The 13,088-nt window shown below is 41.6% G+C and overlaps 1 protein-coding gene across 9 annotated transcripts in view; it reads left to right on the top strand.

The window, feature by feature from the left end:
• ARHGAP24 (Rho GTPase activating protein 24) overlaps nt 1-12,773 on the top strand; it is a 204,797-nt gene extending 192,024 nt beyond the window's left edge. For all 9 annotated transcript variants that reach the window (XM_065837033.2, XM_065837037.2, XM_065837039.2 and 6 more), the window contains 5 exons: nt 2,609-2,741; nt 4,954-5,027; nt 7,790-7,911; nt 10,048-11,116; nt 12,051-12,773. In XM_065837033.2, the coding sequence (XP_065693105.2) occupies nt 2,609-2,741; nt 4,954-5,027; nt 7,790-7,911; nt 10,048-11,116; nt 12,051-12,294 (1,642 nt within the window). In that variant the 3' untranslated portion in view covers nt 12,295-12,773. The remainder of the gene's footprint in view (nt 1-2,608; nt 2,742-4,953; nt 5,028-7,789; nt 7,912-10,047; nt 11,117-12,050) is intronic.
• The last annotated feature ends 315 nt before the right edge of the window (nt 12,774-13,088 follow it).

The following is a 13,088-nucleotide window of genomic DNA, read 5'->3' on the forward strand; positions in this document are numbered from 1 at the left end:
ATTACATGAAACTATTCTAGTTAATTATAAAAATATTGTTGTATTTTTATACCCATGTTGACACTGAAAGAAGAACGTTTCTACCCTTTGTCTAACAGTTAATAGAATAAGAAATTCCAATTGTTCTAAAGAGCTCTGTGGGCAGTATGTGTGTGTATGTATGTTTATGCTACCAAATCACCATGTGTGGTGATTTTTATATAGATAAAGTCCCAAGCAGTGTTCCAGTACAGTTGGGAAAAAAAAAGGCATCATTCCAAAATCTTCTTTTGCAATCACACCATCTTGTGGCAGTCTGCAGTATTTGGCCAGCAGAAGAAAACGGAAATTTTTAAAAGTATAAATCTTAGGAATTGCGAATGTGTCCCCATGTACTAATGGGGAGCTTGGTTTCTAACCCCAGCTCAGAAAGCACCTTTCTGTAGACGCATGTGCAGCACGTACTTCAGGGGGTTAGTCTGAGAATACAAGACTTTTTATTGTTTGCTTGCTCCTCAGCATCCTGCTTTCCCATTTCTCTCTGAGTTCTTCTTTGGCAGAGCCACAGTTTTAGCACTCAAGCCTTTGCAGTGCTAAAACTGTCAGTACTTCACATGGAAAGGCTAAAGTCTACAAGTTTGCAGCAGTTTTCAGGGCTTTTCGTTTTCTTCTTCAGCCTTTTTATCCTCCATCTGCTGTGCCCTCAAGGAGCAAGTATTCCACCTCACACCAGGTGACCAGTGTGAAATTATTCTTACATACTGCACAAAGCATGATCCTGGCAGTAGAAGGAAAGGAAGGTGATATTGCTTAATCCCTTCACTGGGAGACTTGTGCACAAGCTTTTAGTTGTTCTTCAGTAGTTCCTCTCATTCAGCCTGTTTGAATCTTGTATTTTGGAAAGGCATCTCTAGTTTTATGCCGGTAGTCTCTGGAATGATGTGGTTCAGTTCTTCAGCAGTGCCTGGGGAGTTTCTGTGTTTAAATAATAATAAGTAATTCATACATTTGAATTTTGACTGGGAATTATGTATGATAAAAATAGAAATGTTTCTTGGAATTTATTTTGACAAGCGTGGTGGTGGTTAACCTTTAAGTATTATATAAAAAATGCTTTATCATTTCTCCTGTTTTGACTTAGATTGCTTATACCAGACTGCATTAAGCTAAGATTGTTCCCATCATTCTTGTTAAGATTTAACTTAGTAAAAGCCATTATTGTTTTAAAAGATCATTCCGAAATAATGATTAACATACCCCTACCAAAGCTGAAATGCATCAAATACCAGTGGTTCCCTTTGAGAGACTGTGCATTTAAAAACTGTTATAAGTGTGAAGACTTAAAAAGAAAATACACAGTAATGAACATTGTAGGGATGTCTGTGCATTTTCTGTTTCCTGTGAATGAAATCAGCATAATTTAGTATCTGGTTTTTGGATTTTTCTGAAGTCGGAGGGACGGACATCAGCTTGCAGTGCAACTCCGTCAGAACCAAGGAAAGCATGCAAAACATTCCAGTAAGGGAAGATTTGAGGAAATATCTGATTAGCTAAACCCAGACATGGACTCAAAAGTTAACACAAGAGAGATTGCTTCATGCTAACTTCCAGTTTTTATCTATTTCTATTCCTTTCTTTTCACAGAAGTACTCCTCAGTTACCGCAGTGTAACTTCACAAACCTCGGAAACATTTAAGCAAGTTTTATTGCATACTTGGACCTTGTGATTTTGCTCTTTCTCTCCATCTTCTTACATGCCTGACAAACAACCTAGGCTCCTACTAGCTGTAGAAAAAAAAGAACCTTAAATTTCGGCAAATGTAATTATGCAAAAGCATATGTCATACGGGGTCTTTGACTGTCAGCCCTGTGATGCTGCCTGTTGTGCTAGCACTCAGACATTTTCTGAGTTGAGTGGCTTGCAATGCCTTGGCTTACTTCGTACAGGACAGATCTAAAACTCATTTCTCATGGATTTACGGTTCTGCACGTAAAGTACCTCCAGGTTTTTGGTGTAATGCTCCAACTAATTGGCACAGCAGTAATTTTGTGCGAGTCTGCAGGAAAAAGATGCATGCCAGGGAAAACTAATGGAGTTGGGCAAGTTTCAACTAAATGTGTGGCATATATGGTCTCTGTTAAGACCTGCTTACTTAATACTGATACCAGAGGAGATAGTGACACAGTGGAATTGAGACATGCTGGGATGTTTTGGCAGCTGAGACCATCTGGTAGGAGAATAATCCCACTGTGTAATTATGATTGCTGGTTTCTGGGTTAGGTGAAAATGAAAAACATCGATTAAGATGAATGTTGTGTGCCTGATGTGAGATGCCTGTCAGTCAGAGCCAGGATCTTCTCAATACCTGTGCATGCAAATAGGGGCTCTATGTGTATTTATTTATAGTAATAAATCAGCAGAGTTGACAGACCCTTGCTTGCAGGTATCCCAAGCTCTTTATCAGAAAAACAAAACAACACATACTAGATATGATTAAATTGATTGAATGTATATACTGCTGAAGAGTAAAATCTGGGGTGACAACGAAAAAGTGGCAGTTTTTAGCCTGTCAATCGCACAGTATTATCCTGATTCACAGTAGTGACTTTTTGTATTCCAACCCAACAGCAATACAGATGTGCACACGGTGGCATCACTGCTTAAGCTGTACCTAAGGGAACTCCCAGAACCAGTCATACCGTATGCAAAATACGACGATTTTCTTTCCTGTGCCAAAATGCTCAGCAAGGAGGAAGAAACGGTGAGTTGGCAACTTGAGTAAGAAGAAATAAAAGGCTGTTCTGATTTTGAGGAGGAGAGAAGCTGGTAATTAACTATGCTAATTTAAGATCTGCATCTATTAATTGAGGCTGGTTTTATATGAATTTTTTTTTCGCCTAGGTCATTTGGAAGCCTAAATAAAGGCATAGCTTTATTTATTGCACATCACTGAATCTGGTTCAAATAAACATTATTGTAGTCAATAGCTTCCATTTTGTATGGAAGAGACTTGTATTTTCATGGATTATCATTCTGCACTGTAAAAGGAAGGCTCTTATTAGTGCTGCCCAACTCTTGCCATTAAATCAGGGATCATTTTCTTCTAAGTATCATAGCATGCCAGCTTTTTCCGTTTGAAGGCCAAAGGACTCTCGATTCATTGCCTATCATTGAATGAGGTCTCAGAAAGATCTCTGGAAGCAGCCCACCTTCCAGACTCAATCTTAAGTCTGCATAATACAGATCAGCAAAATAAGGGTTTTGACTGGCAGTACGTGCGCTGCAGTGAGCATGACCCTACTGTGTATTAGTCAGAAGACACAAGAAACTGAGTGCTTGTTTTTAAATTGTTCTGTGTTCTTACGGTAATGAGGTCAACCCCCGTATTTTTCTTTTTGAAGTAAACACAAATAGGCTCGTTCTGTTGATTTCAGTCTAACTTTCTCATGGGGTTATTTCTGTTTAATTCCTTTTTGACATTTCAAATCCTGCTAGAACTGGAACCTTTCTTACCTAATCTTCTAATGAATTGAGTAGGAAGCACTGTTTTCTAACAGACTGTCTCTCCTTTCTGAGCCTTCAGTTAATGACTGCCAACCCCAGCGGTGGAGGTTGTTCCCATCTGATGGAATTGCGGGGTGGGGGGATGGGGGGTGATCTGTGGCAAACTGTCTTTCATGGTCATGATCTCTTGACACCCACTGAAATGAGACTGGTTTCTTTACCAGCCTTCACAAGTCTGTGTCAGCTGCTTGCAAAGGTGGGATTTGGCTGTTCAGCTGGTTTAATTTAAGATGCTCTTTGCACAAGTTATGGCAGGGGATCCTCAGAGCTGAAGCTGCAGGTATTTGCTTGTGCATGTTGAATACATCCCTAATCATTGACAGATCCAGCATAAAGCCACCTGAGAGCTCTGCAGTTAGTCATCATGCAGCTATACTTGCAGTGATATTTTCAGATGAATTTTTTTCTCATTTTATATTGGTGTAGTCCAGAGTGTGTTCATGTAGTTCTTCTGCAACTGTGCCACAAAGCACTTTATTAAATTAATTTTGAAAGCAACATTCAAATTTCAGTGGCCTCCTGGTGCTGGAATGAGTGCTGGCAGTTTGTGAAAAATTAGTACTATCGATGATAAACGACTTTAATCCACTTCATGGTGATTTAGCAGTCCTGCTATAAGGCTCTCTGCCTAGACTTTCAGGTGATCTTTGCCCACGCAGAAGTTAAAAGTGCAGTCACTGTTAAGGCAGAGAGCTGTGCATCTTGTTTCCTTTCTGAGCCCACAACCAGCAAACTTGTGCACTATTTTGATCCACCCAACCGAATTTTCATTTGTTTTCATAACATACTGTAATCAAAACACCACTGATGCTGGCAAAGTACCCAAACCTGATACTGGAAGATAATCTGAAGTTGTTTGTTGGTAAGGTGTGTAGCCAGGGGCTGTTTCCACGGGGTACAGAAGATAGTGTGTAGTATCCTGCTTGTCCCATTCCCAGGGTGGGCACAAACTGAAATAACTTTTTATTGATGTGCATCTAGCATGCAGGGGAGCTAAGTAAAATACCAAAGGAGTGTCTCATATGAAAATTCCAATTAGTTCAAAGCAGAAATGGTCCTAGAAGCCTCATCCTTATTATCAGCAGGAGGAACAGAGCTGCTGGTCAAAAAAAAAACAAAAGAAAAAAGAGGGAAAGAGAAGGGAAAGACAGGATGAAACCAAGTTATTTACTTGTTTATTAATATTTATCCAGAGCTAATCCTTGTTAGCTGAATACAGCTTTCCCCATCCAAATAGGTTCTACAGGTTGTTCCTGATGGTAACTTATACAGAGCATTTAATGCTGCAATTTCAGTGATGTGTTCATTGTCTTGTAATTGGAATTGCTGACAATTTTTGAATCTCTGGTGAAATACTAAGAAATGGTACCATTCCACTCATTTTTTTTTTCTTCTTAAACCACTCAAAGGGCCTGAATGAACTGGTGAAACAAGTGAAGAGCCTGCCAGCTGCCAATTATAATCTACTGAAATATATCTGTAGGTAAGTGCTCTTGCAAGGACATCACAATGGTATTTATAATTGTGAGCTGACAGACAAACCTGTCTGTGTATGTGCCTTAAAGGAAAAGCATTATTCAAAAAGTCAGAGGATTGGTGAACTTCAGTAAATACACTAAAAATACAGGTTTACTGCATGACTAATGACTGGTTTGCTCTATCATGATGCATATTTATGTGTTTCCTTTTAGAAGCAGGCTGTACTCAGCAAGAAATGCAAGAAGGTGGAAGTCAATATATTCTGTCCTCTTTATAGGACTCTGGTTTTCCCATTTCGAACTGCAGTTATTTGCCTTGGCTGCGTACTCCTGAAGTGTGATATCCTTGAAAACTGTGTATGTCTTGCAGTATACAGAATAAGTTTTGTGGAAAAATCTAAGATCTTAATAATATGTCATACACAGTTGCAACTTGTGACTTTCTAGGAAGTTCCCAGCATCAAAACCAAAACAAAACAACCAAACAAAACAAAACAAAACAAAACAAAACAAAACACACACAGAGACACACACACATATACATACACATGAAACAAACAAAACTAACTTGGTTTTAATTGAAAGTTTGCATTTTGAGGATATTTTATGAGCCAAGTAGTTGATTAATTATGCTGATTAATACTACGATCTTTAACAGAGTTATCTTGTCATTCCAGATTGAGATTTAAATGGTGTTATCAATGTATTAGGTTGGTGCAAAACTAACTGCAGTTTTGGACTGTAAATTTTGAACGATTATAAGTAGGCTCAAACACATCTTTATTAATCAAAACAGCAACCATTACAAGCAACACATTTTTACCAATGAGAAGTAAGTTTGTTTATTCCTGTAGCGTAAAAATCTGTGCTTCAGATTCAAAGAACTCTGGGAAGACGTTTTCTGTAACTTCCTGGTTGTGGAAGCGTTTTCCCCACGCAAGGTTGTGAAGACGCTTGAAGAAGTGGTTTTTGGTTGGTTAGAGGTCAGGTGAATATGGCAGATGAGGCAAAACTTCATAGCCCAATTAGTTCAACTTCTGAAGTGTCAGTTGTGCAATGTGTGGTGGGGTGTTGTCGTGGAGAAGAATCAGGTCCTTTCTGTTGACCAATGCAGTCTGCAGGTGTTGCAGTTTTTGGTGCATCTCATCAATTTGCTGAGCAGACTTCTCGGGTGTGACGATTTCTCTGGGATTTGGGCAACTGTAGTGGATAAGAGTGGCTTCAGACAACCAAACAGTGACCATGAACCTTTTTGGTGCAATTTTGGCTTTGGGAAGTGCTTTGGAGGTTCTTCTTGGTCGAGCCACTGAGCTGGTTGTTACCAGCTGTCGTATAAAATCCACTTTTCGTTGCACATCACAATCTGATCAAGAAATGGTTCATTGTTGTTGTGTAGAATAAGAGAAGACGACACTTCAGAATGATGATTTTTTATTTTTGGTTAGCTCATGAGGCACCCACTTATCGAGCTTTTTCACCTTTCCAATTTGTTTCAAATGCTGAATGACCATAGAATGGTCGGTATTGAGTTCTTCAACAATTTCTCGTGTAGTTGTAATAGGATCAGCTTTGATGATTGCTCTCCATTGGTCGTTGTCACCTTCCAGTGGCCGGCCATTGCGCTCCTCGCCTTCAAGGCTCTCGTCTCCTTTGCAAAACTTCTTGAACCACCACTGCACTGTACGTTCGTTAGCAGTTCCTGGGCCAAATGTGGTGTTGATGTTGTGAGTTGTCTCTGCTGCTTTGCAACCCATTTTGAACTTGAATAAAAAAACCTGCTCAATTTGCTTTTTGTCTAACACTATTTCCGTAGCCTAAAATAAGTATAAAATAAATAGCAAGTAATAAGTCAGTAAAAAAAACCAATAAAGCGAGAAAAGTGCATTAAAATAATGTATAACATAACCAAATGTATTTAAGAATGTATTCCAGTACCAAATGGCAAATTTAAACAATGCAAAAACCACAATTCCTTTTGCACCCGCCTAATATAATTTCGAAGACAATCTGAAGAACAATAGAATGTCCTGAGTTGGAAGGGACCCACAAGGATCGAGTTCAGCTCTTGTCCCTGCATATGACAGCCCCACAGCTCACACCGTGTGTCTGAGAGTATTGTCCAGTCTCTTTTTGAACACTGTCAGGGTTGGGGCCGCGACACCTCCCTGGGGAGCCTGTTCCAGCGCTCCACCACCCTCTGGGTGAAGAACCTTTTCCTAATGTCCAACCTAAACCTCCCCTGGCACATCTTCCTGCCATTCTCTCAGGTTCTGTCATTGGTCACCGAGAGAAGAGTTCAGTGCAAGCCCTTCCTCCTCCCGTTGTGAGGAAGCTATAGAATACAATGAGGTCTCTCATCAGTCTCCTCAAGGCTGAACAAACCAAGTGACTTTAACCGCTCCTTATACCACTTCCTTTCCAAACCCTTCACCAAGTTCTTAGCCCTCTTCTGGACACTCTCTAGTAGCTTAGTATCTGTTTTATCCTGTAGTACCCAGACCTGCACACAGTGCTCCAGGTGAGGCCGCACCAGTGCAGAGCAGAGCGGGACAATCACCTCCCTCGCCTGGCTGGCAATGCTGTGCTTGATGCACCCTGGGACACGGTTGGCCCTCTTGGGGTCAAGAAGTTCAGAATAGCACTGAGCTTTCAATATGTTCCATGAGGATTTGGAATGACATACTTGAAGTATATAAAGAAACATGCTTTGGATTTTTTTTTTTCTTCCCTTTTATATGTTCCTTAAAGGTATTTTTCTTCCCCACAGATTCCTTGATGAAGTCCAGTCTTACTCAGGCGTAAACAAAATGAGCGTGCAAAATCTGGCTACCGTTTTTGGCCCAAACATCCTTCGCCCCAAAGTGGAAGATCCTCTGACTATCATGGAGGGTGAGCTTACTGTATATCACTTGAATAGAAATAAGGAATGTCTTTACATTTATTAACAGTACCTACAGGTCCATGTGGTATGTGCAGTAAGTTCCATATATCTGTTTGATAGACCCAGAATTTTATAACCTGAGTGATCTGCTGGGTTAAACCGTGCAGGTTACTACATAAGTGACTGGAATGTGCAGCGTTGCCAACGGACTTTGCATGAGATTGTGCAACTTTGGTGAAAATGTACTTTTCTTCTCAATACTTGCTGCAAATATAACATGTTCTGATTCAGCACATGTGGTCGGAGTGCAGTTAATATTTTACCTGTGGTTGTTAAGGATGAAAAAAGTTTGTAAAGGTTCATACTGCAGTGACCCATGTAAGAATACCCCAGAAGGCAGAGGTACATTATGTACCTTCCTGTGCAACAGTGATCAAATTGTCAGCTGCATTGTAAACAACAATGCAGCAATGCACAGCTGTAGCATTTTTCTGTGATTAAGACAAAAATATGGCCATGACAGTTTCCTCCTATATTTCCTTCCTCAGTTTAAGCTTTTTGACTTTAGTTCTCCATAAAGTATGATGCCCTTTCTCCCTCCAAGCACTTTTAATATGCAGGATTTACATAACTTTCTCAGAAATTGGAGCTGTACATAGACCCTGCACTGAAATTATACCACACCTCAAAAATGCAGTGTTCATATTTTGAGAATGTATGGTTTTACTATTTTTCTGTGAGTTTGATGCTTTTTCTCTTCCCTAGATACTACAATTCCCTGTGTACTGTGTTCATTTACTTGTTTTTCTGAAATCACATTTCTTTCTCCTCCTTTTAACTCTCAACACAATTATTATGGTGTTGTGGACATGGTGTTTCCAGATCGTATATGAAAGCAGTAAATACCCAGGGTTAGCTGTCTGAACAGTAGCTCAGACAAACCAGAAGACCTTCTGAAGTGGAGAGGGTCTTTAATCATCTTCTCCACTTCAGTGTCTGGATCTTCATTGTCACAGAGAATGGTTCAGTCATGCAGGTGACTCAGAAGGGTTTGCAAGGGCAGATGTCCAATTTATGTGTATGTTTTCTGTGACTCTGCATGAGTATCATCAAACCTGTGCAGCTTCACATACCCATAAATCTGCATGTGTGGCTTCCGCCTGGTTTCTGTACATCTTTGTCTCAAATGCACCATGATTGTCTGATATGGGGGTGCTCAGACAAGCTCTACTGTGCCAGTGAAGTCCTAGTTTATGCACTTTACACAACCTCCCCATGGTATTTTGAGAAACACACACAAGAGTTGTCTTGTTTCCTTCCTCCTCAAGTGTTTTGTCCTGTCTCTCATGGCAGTTAAATTTTTGTGTGTGTGTGTGTGTGTGTTCGTGTTGCCTATCACTTCACTTTACACCTATCTCTTTGTTTGTACCTACAAACCCGTACCCTGGCACTGCTGTCGAGCTTAGTTGCCTGGTGGATAACTGCTGTAAATGTTTCTTTTGCTCAAGCAGCAAACTGGCCCTTTTTTTGCCCCCAACACTTTTGCATTAAGTAGTACAAGAAGTACTTTGCATTGTTCAGCAGATTGGAGTTGGAGAGAGGTGTCACAGAGGTGATTTATACCACTGAACCCAAAGAGAACAATACCTCACAGGATGATGGTTACTGATGGGATCCCATGTATCTTCAGCTCACCTGGTGTGGGGGAGACAAATGGAGATTTGAGATGAGGAGAGGGGAGTTAGCCATTTCTAAATAAAATACTATCTTAAGGGTTTATTTAAAACAAAACAAAACAAAACAAACTAGATGGAAAGGGGAAAATTATGTTTTGAAAGCAGTCATCTGTCATCTTCTTGGGGTGCAGTTACTGTCACAGTAATAGCAGCTTTGCAAACAAGTTCCTATTCTTAGGGATTCTGTGAGTCCTGCTGGCTTGGTTTGATGGAAAGAATAGGTGGTATTGATCCAACCCAGTAGCCAGAAGTGCTTCAGGCATGTTAAACATTCAGGGTGTTATGCAGATGGATGTATTGCATAAATGTTTGTATAAGCTGAATGTTCACTAACATGAGGCATCAAGTAGATTTATGCCCTGAACAAAACATACTGTTAATGCCCACATGCTTGGTGTCTTGTTTCAGGTACAGTAGTAGTCCAGCAGCTCATGTCAGTGATGATTAGCAAACATGAAGAGCTGTTTCCCAGGGATGCAGAGCCTCAGATGGGACCCGAGGTATGCAACAATAACAATGAAATGCCAAAGAAAGTGGCTGTGGGGCAGCTACAGAACAAAGAAAACAACAACACCAAGGAGACACCAGTGAGGCGCTGCTCGTGGGACAAACCCGAGTCTCCCCAAAGGGGGAGCGTGGACAATGAATCTCCAACTGCTCAGCCAGGCAGCAAGACAAATAGCCCCAGGAACAGCGTCCAGAAACTAGATGTCACCAGAAGCCCGCCGCTCATGGTGAAAAAGAATCCTGCTTTTAATAAAGGCAGTGGCATAGTCACCAACGGGTCCTTCAGCAGCTCTGTGGAGGGCGCTGAGAAGAGCCAGACCTTACCAAACTGTGCCCTGCAAACCAGGAGAACGTCATCCCTGAAAGGACCGGTGACTAAGATGGGCACGCACAGCGTGCAGAACGGAGCGGTGCGGATGGGTGTTTCCAGCACAGATGGACACAGCAACACCCTCAACAGCCGCACCCCAGGCTGGGTGCCCAATGGCTACGTCACAATGAGGGACAACAAGCAGAAGGAGCTGGTGAGTGAGTCAGGCCAGCACAACAGGCTTTCTACCTATGACAATGTCCACCAGCAGTTCTCTATGGTGAACTCTGATGATAAGCAGAGCGTGGACAGTGCCACCTGGTCAACATCCTCCTGTGAAATATCACTCCCTGAGAACTCCAACTCCTGTCGTTCATCCACCACCACCTGCCCTGAGCAGGACTTTTATGCAGGTAACTTTGAAGACTCTGTGTTGGATGGACCACCACAGGAAGACGTCTCTAACACGGGTGACTATGAGAACAAAAGTGACAGAAGGAGCGTGGGGGGCCACAGCAGCCGAGCCACCAGCAGCAGTGATAACAGTGAAACATTTGTGGCCAACAGTACTAACAATCACAGTGCTCTGCATAGCCTTGTGTCCAGCTTGAAGCAAGAGATGGCCAAGCAAAAACTAGAGTATGAGACAAGGATTAAAAGGTAAGATGATTTAGTTCTGCTGTTTGCCTGCCTTTTGCTGACTAAATCCAGTAATTTTTCCCTCTTTTGACTTGCAATCTGCACTAACTGCAGTCATTGGGTGCTCGTGCCTGAGTTTCCAGTCTTCTGGAATTAACCTACTCCAGCATCTATCTCACAAAGGTATAATGATCCAAAGAGCTTTATGTTAGAACAATTGCTTGCCATGTCGGTGACACACTATCCCATTGGTGGCAAAACCAAAGCTACAAAGCCAGAACCTTGGAGACGTAACAAATTGAGGAGGTTCTCACTATGTTTTCATTAATTGATGCCTGTTCTCCAGAGACTAAGAAGGGCAACTGGGCATCACCTTTAAGTGAAAGCAGTGCCATGGTTTATTCTACCTATAATTTTTGAGATCAGGAAACTGCTGGAACTCCTTTCCAAAGTCCTTGTTCCACTTGAGGAAGTGCTGCATCTGCGAGTTACCTGTGCTTACAGTCCTGTCACTGCGCTGCGGCTTTGAGCCTTGCCTTCACAGCTCAGACCTGTTAAAGGCAGCAAGGGAGAGCTCTGTCATCTATGGATAGTGCAGAGTCTTGCACACAACAAGGTTGCTAGGGTGGGTGGCCAGCGGGAGCTGGGTGTCAACACTTTCAGAAGTAAAAGGCTTACTTAGGTTATTCCTGGAGAAATAGGTGGAGCTGTTTGCTACCGTGCATCTTACCAGTGGCTGTTATTGGCCATTTTCTAAATTAGCTATGGAGGACGTTGCCCTGTGCGAACAGTTCATTGATGAATTTTTGAGAGGTGTGTCTGCAAACCATAGCTTCAATCTAAGCTTTGTAAATGAAAAGATACATGTCTGAGTGAGTTTGTGGTGTGCATTTCTGCTTGAGTGAGTGAGGAGTGCTGCTCAGGAGCTGTCTGCTTTTATTTCTTCTTTTTGCAGCTTGGAGCAGAGAAATCTCACCCTGGAGACAGAAATGATGGCCCTACATGAAGAGCTGGACCAAGAGCGGAAGAAATTCACGATGGTAGAAATCAAAATGCGTAATGCAGAACGGGCCAAGGAAGATGCAGAGAAGAGGAATGACATGTTGCAGAAGGAAATGGAGCAGTTTTTCTCCACTTTTGGAGAACTGACAGTGGAGTCTCGCAGACCAGAAAGAGGCAACACCATCTGGATCCAGTGAGCACTGGAGGTGTAGACTGTGGGACTTTGGGAGGGCTTGGGGGTCTTATACTGTATCAGGTGGCTGGTCACCTGTCTGAGGCTAGTACTCAACATAATGTTATAAACCCTTGCAGGAAAAAATCCTACAGACATTAACCACGCATATATACAGTGTGTACTTATCAAGTTACAGTCTTTGAATGCTTCATGAGACTACTGTCAAGTGTTACAACTGGATACATGTATATAAATTCAAAAAAATCACCTTAGCAAGAGATGTATCTCAAGAAATATTTTAATGCAAGTCTTGTATTTAAATTGGTAAATTGAAATGTTGTTGCAATCAAGCTTTATATCAAGGCTTTTCTCCCTTGCACTTAACATAATAAGCTATTTTTGGCATTGTGTTACCATCAGCTTATTTTGTATATCAAATGTTTTGTTTTGTTTTGTTACTCCTCTTGCTGGAGAGTGAAGATAAACAGATATATTAAGGTATGTGTGCTGATGGTTAACCCTGATTTGCGTCGCTCCAAAAAGACAGCAGGATGAGAAAGCAGCACACTATGGGGTGGTAAGGGAGGAAGGTACTGGTTTAACAGAATTGAGAGCCAGGGTAGAAAATACCAGGGCACCCATATGGTCAACACCAAAGGAGGATAATGAAGTCCATGGCAAAAGGGGTAAACAGCCACTTGTTTGGCAGCAAATGTGGACGGCAATATAAGAAGTTGGGAGAGGGGAAGAAGGACGTTTAAGAGGCAGTCAATCACATGACCACAGCTTTTTGGGTACCCTCAAGGAGTCCTATGC

This window comes from Patagioenas fasciata, chromosome 4 (assembly GCF_037038585.1).
Source record: "Patagioenas fasciata isolate bPatFas1 chromosome 4, bPatFas1.hap1, whole genome shotgun sequence".
Taxonomy (NCBI): Eukaryota; Metazoa; Chordata; class Aves; order Columbiformes; family Columbidae; genus Patagioenas; species Patagioenas fasciata.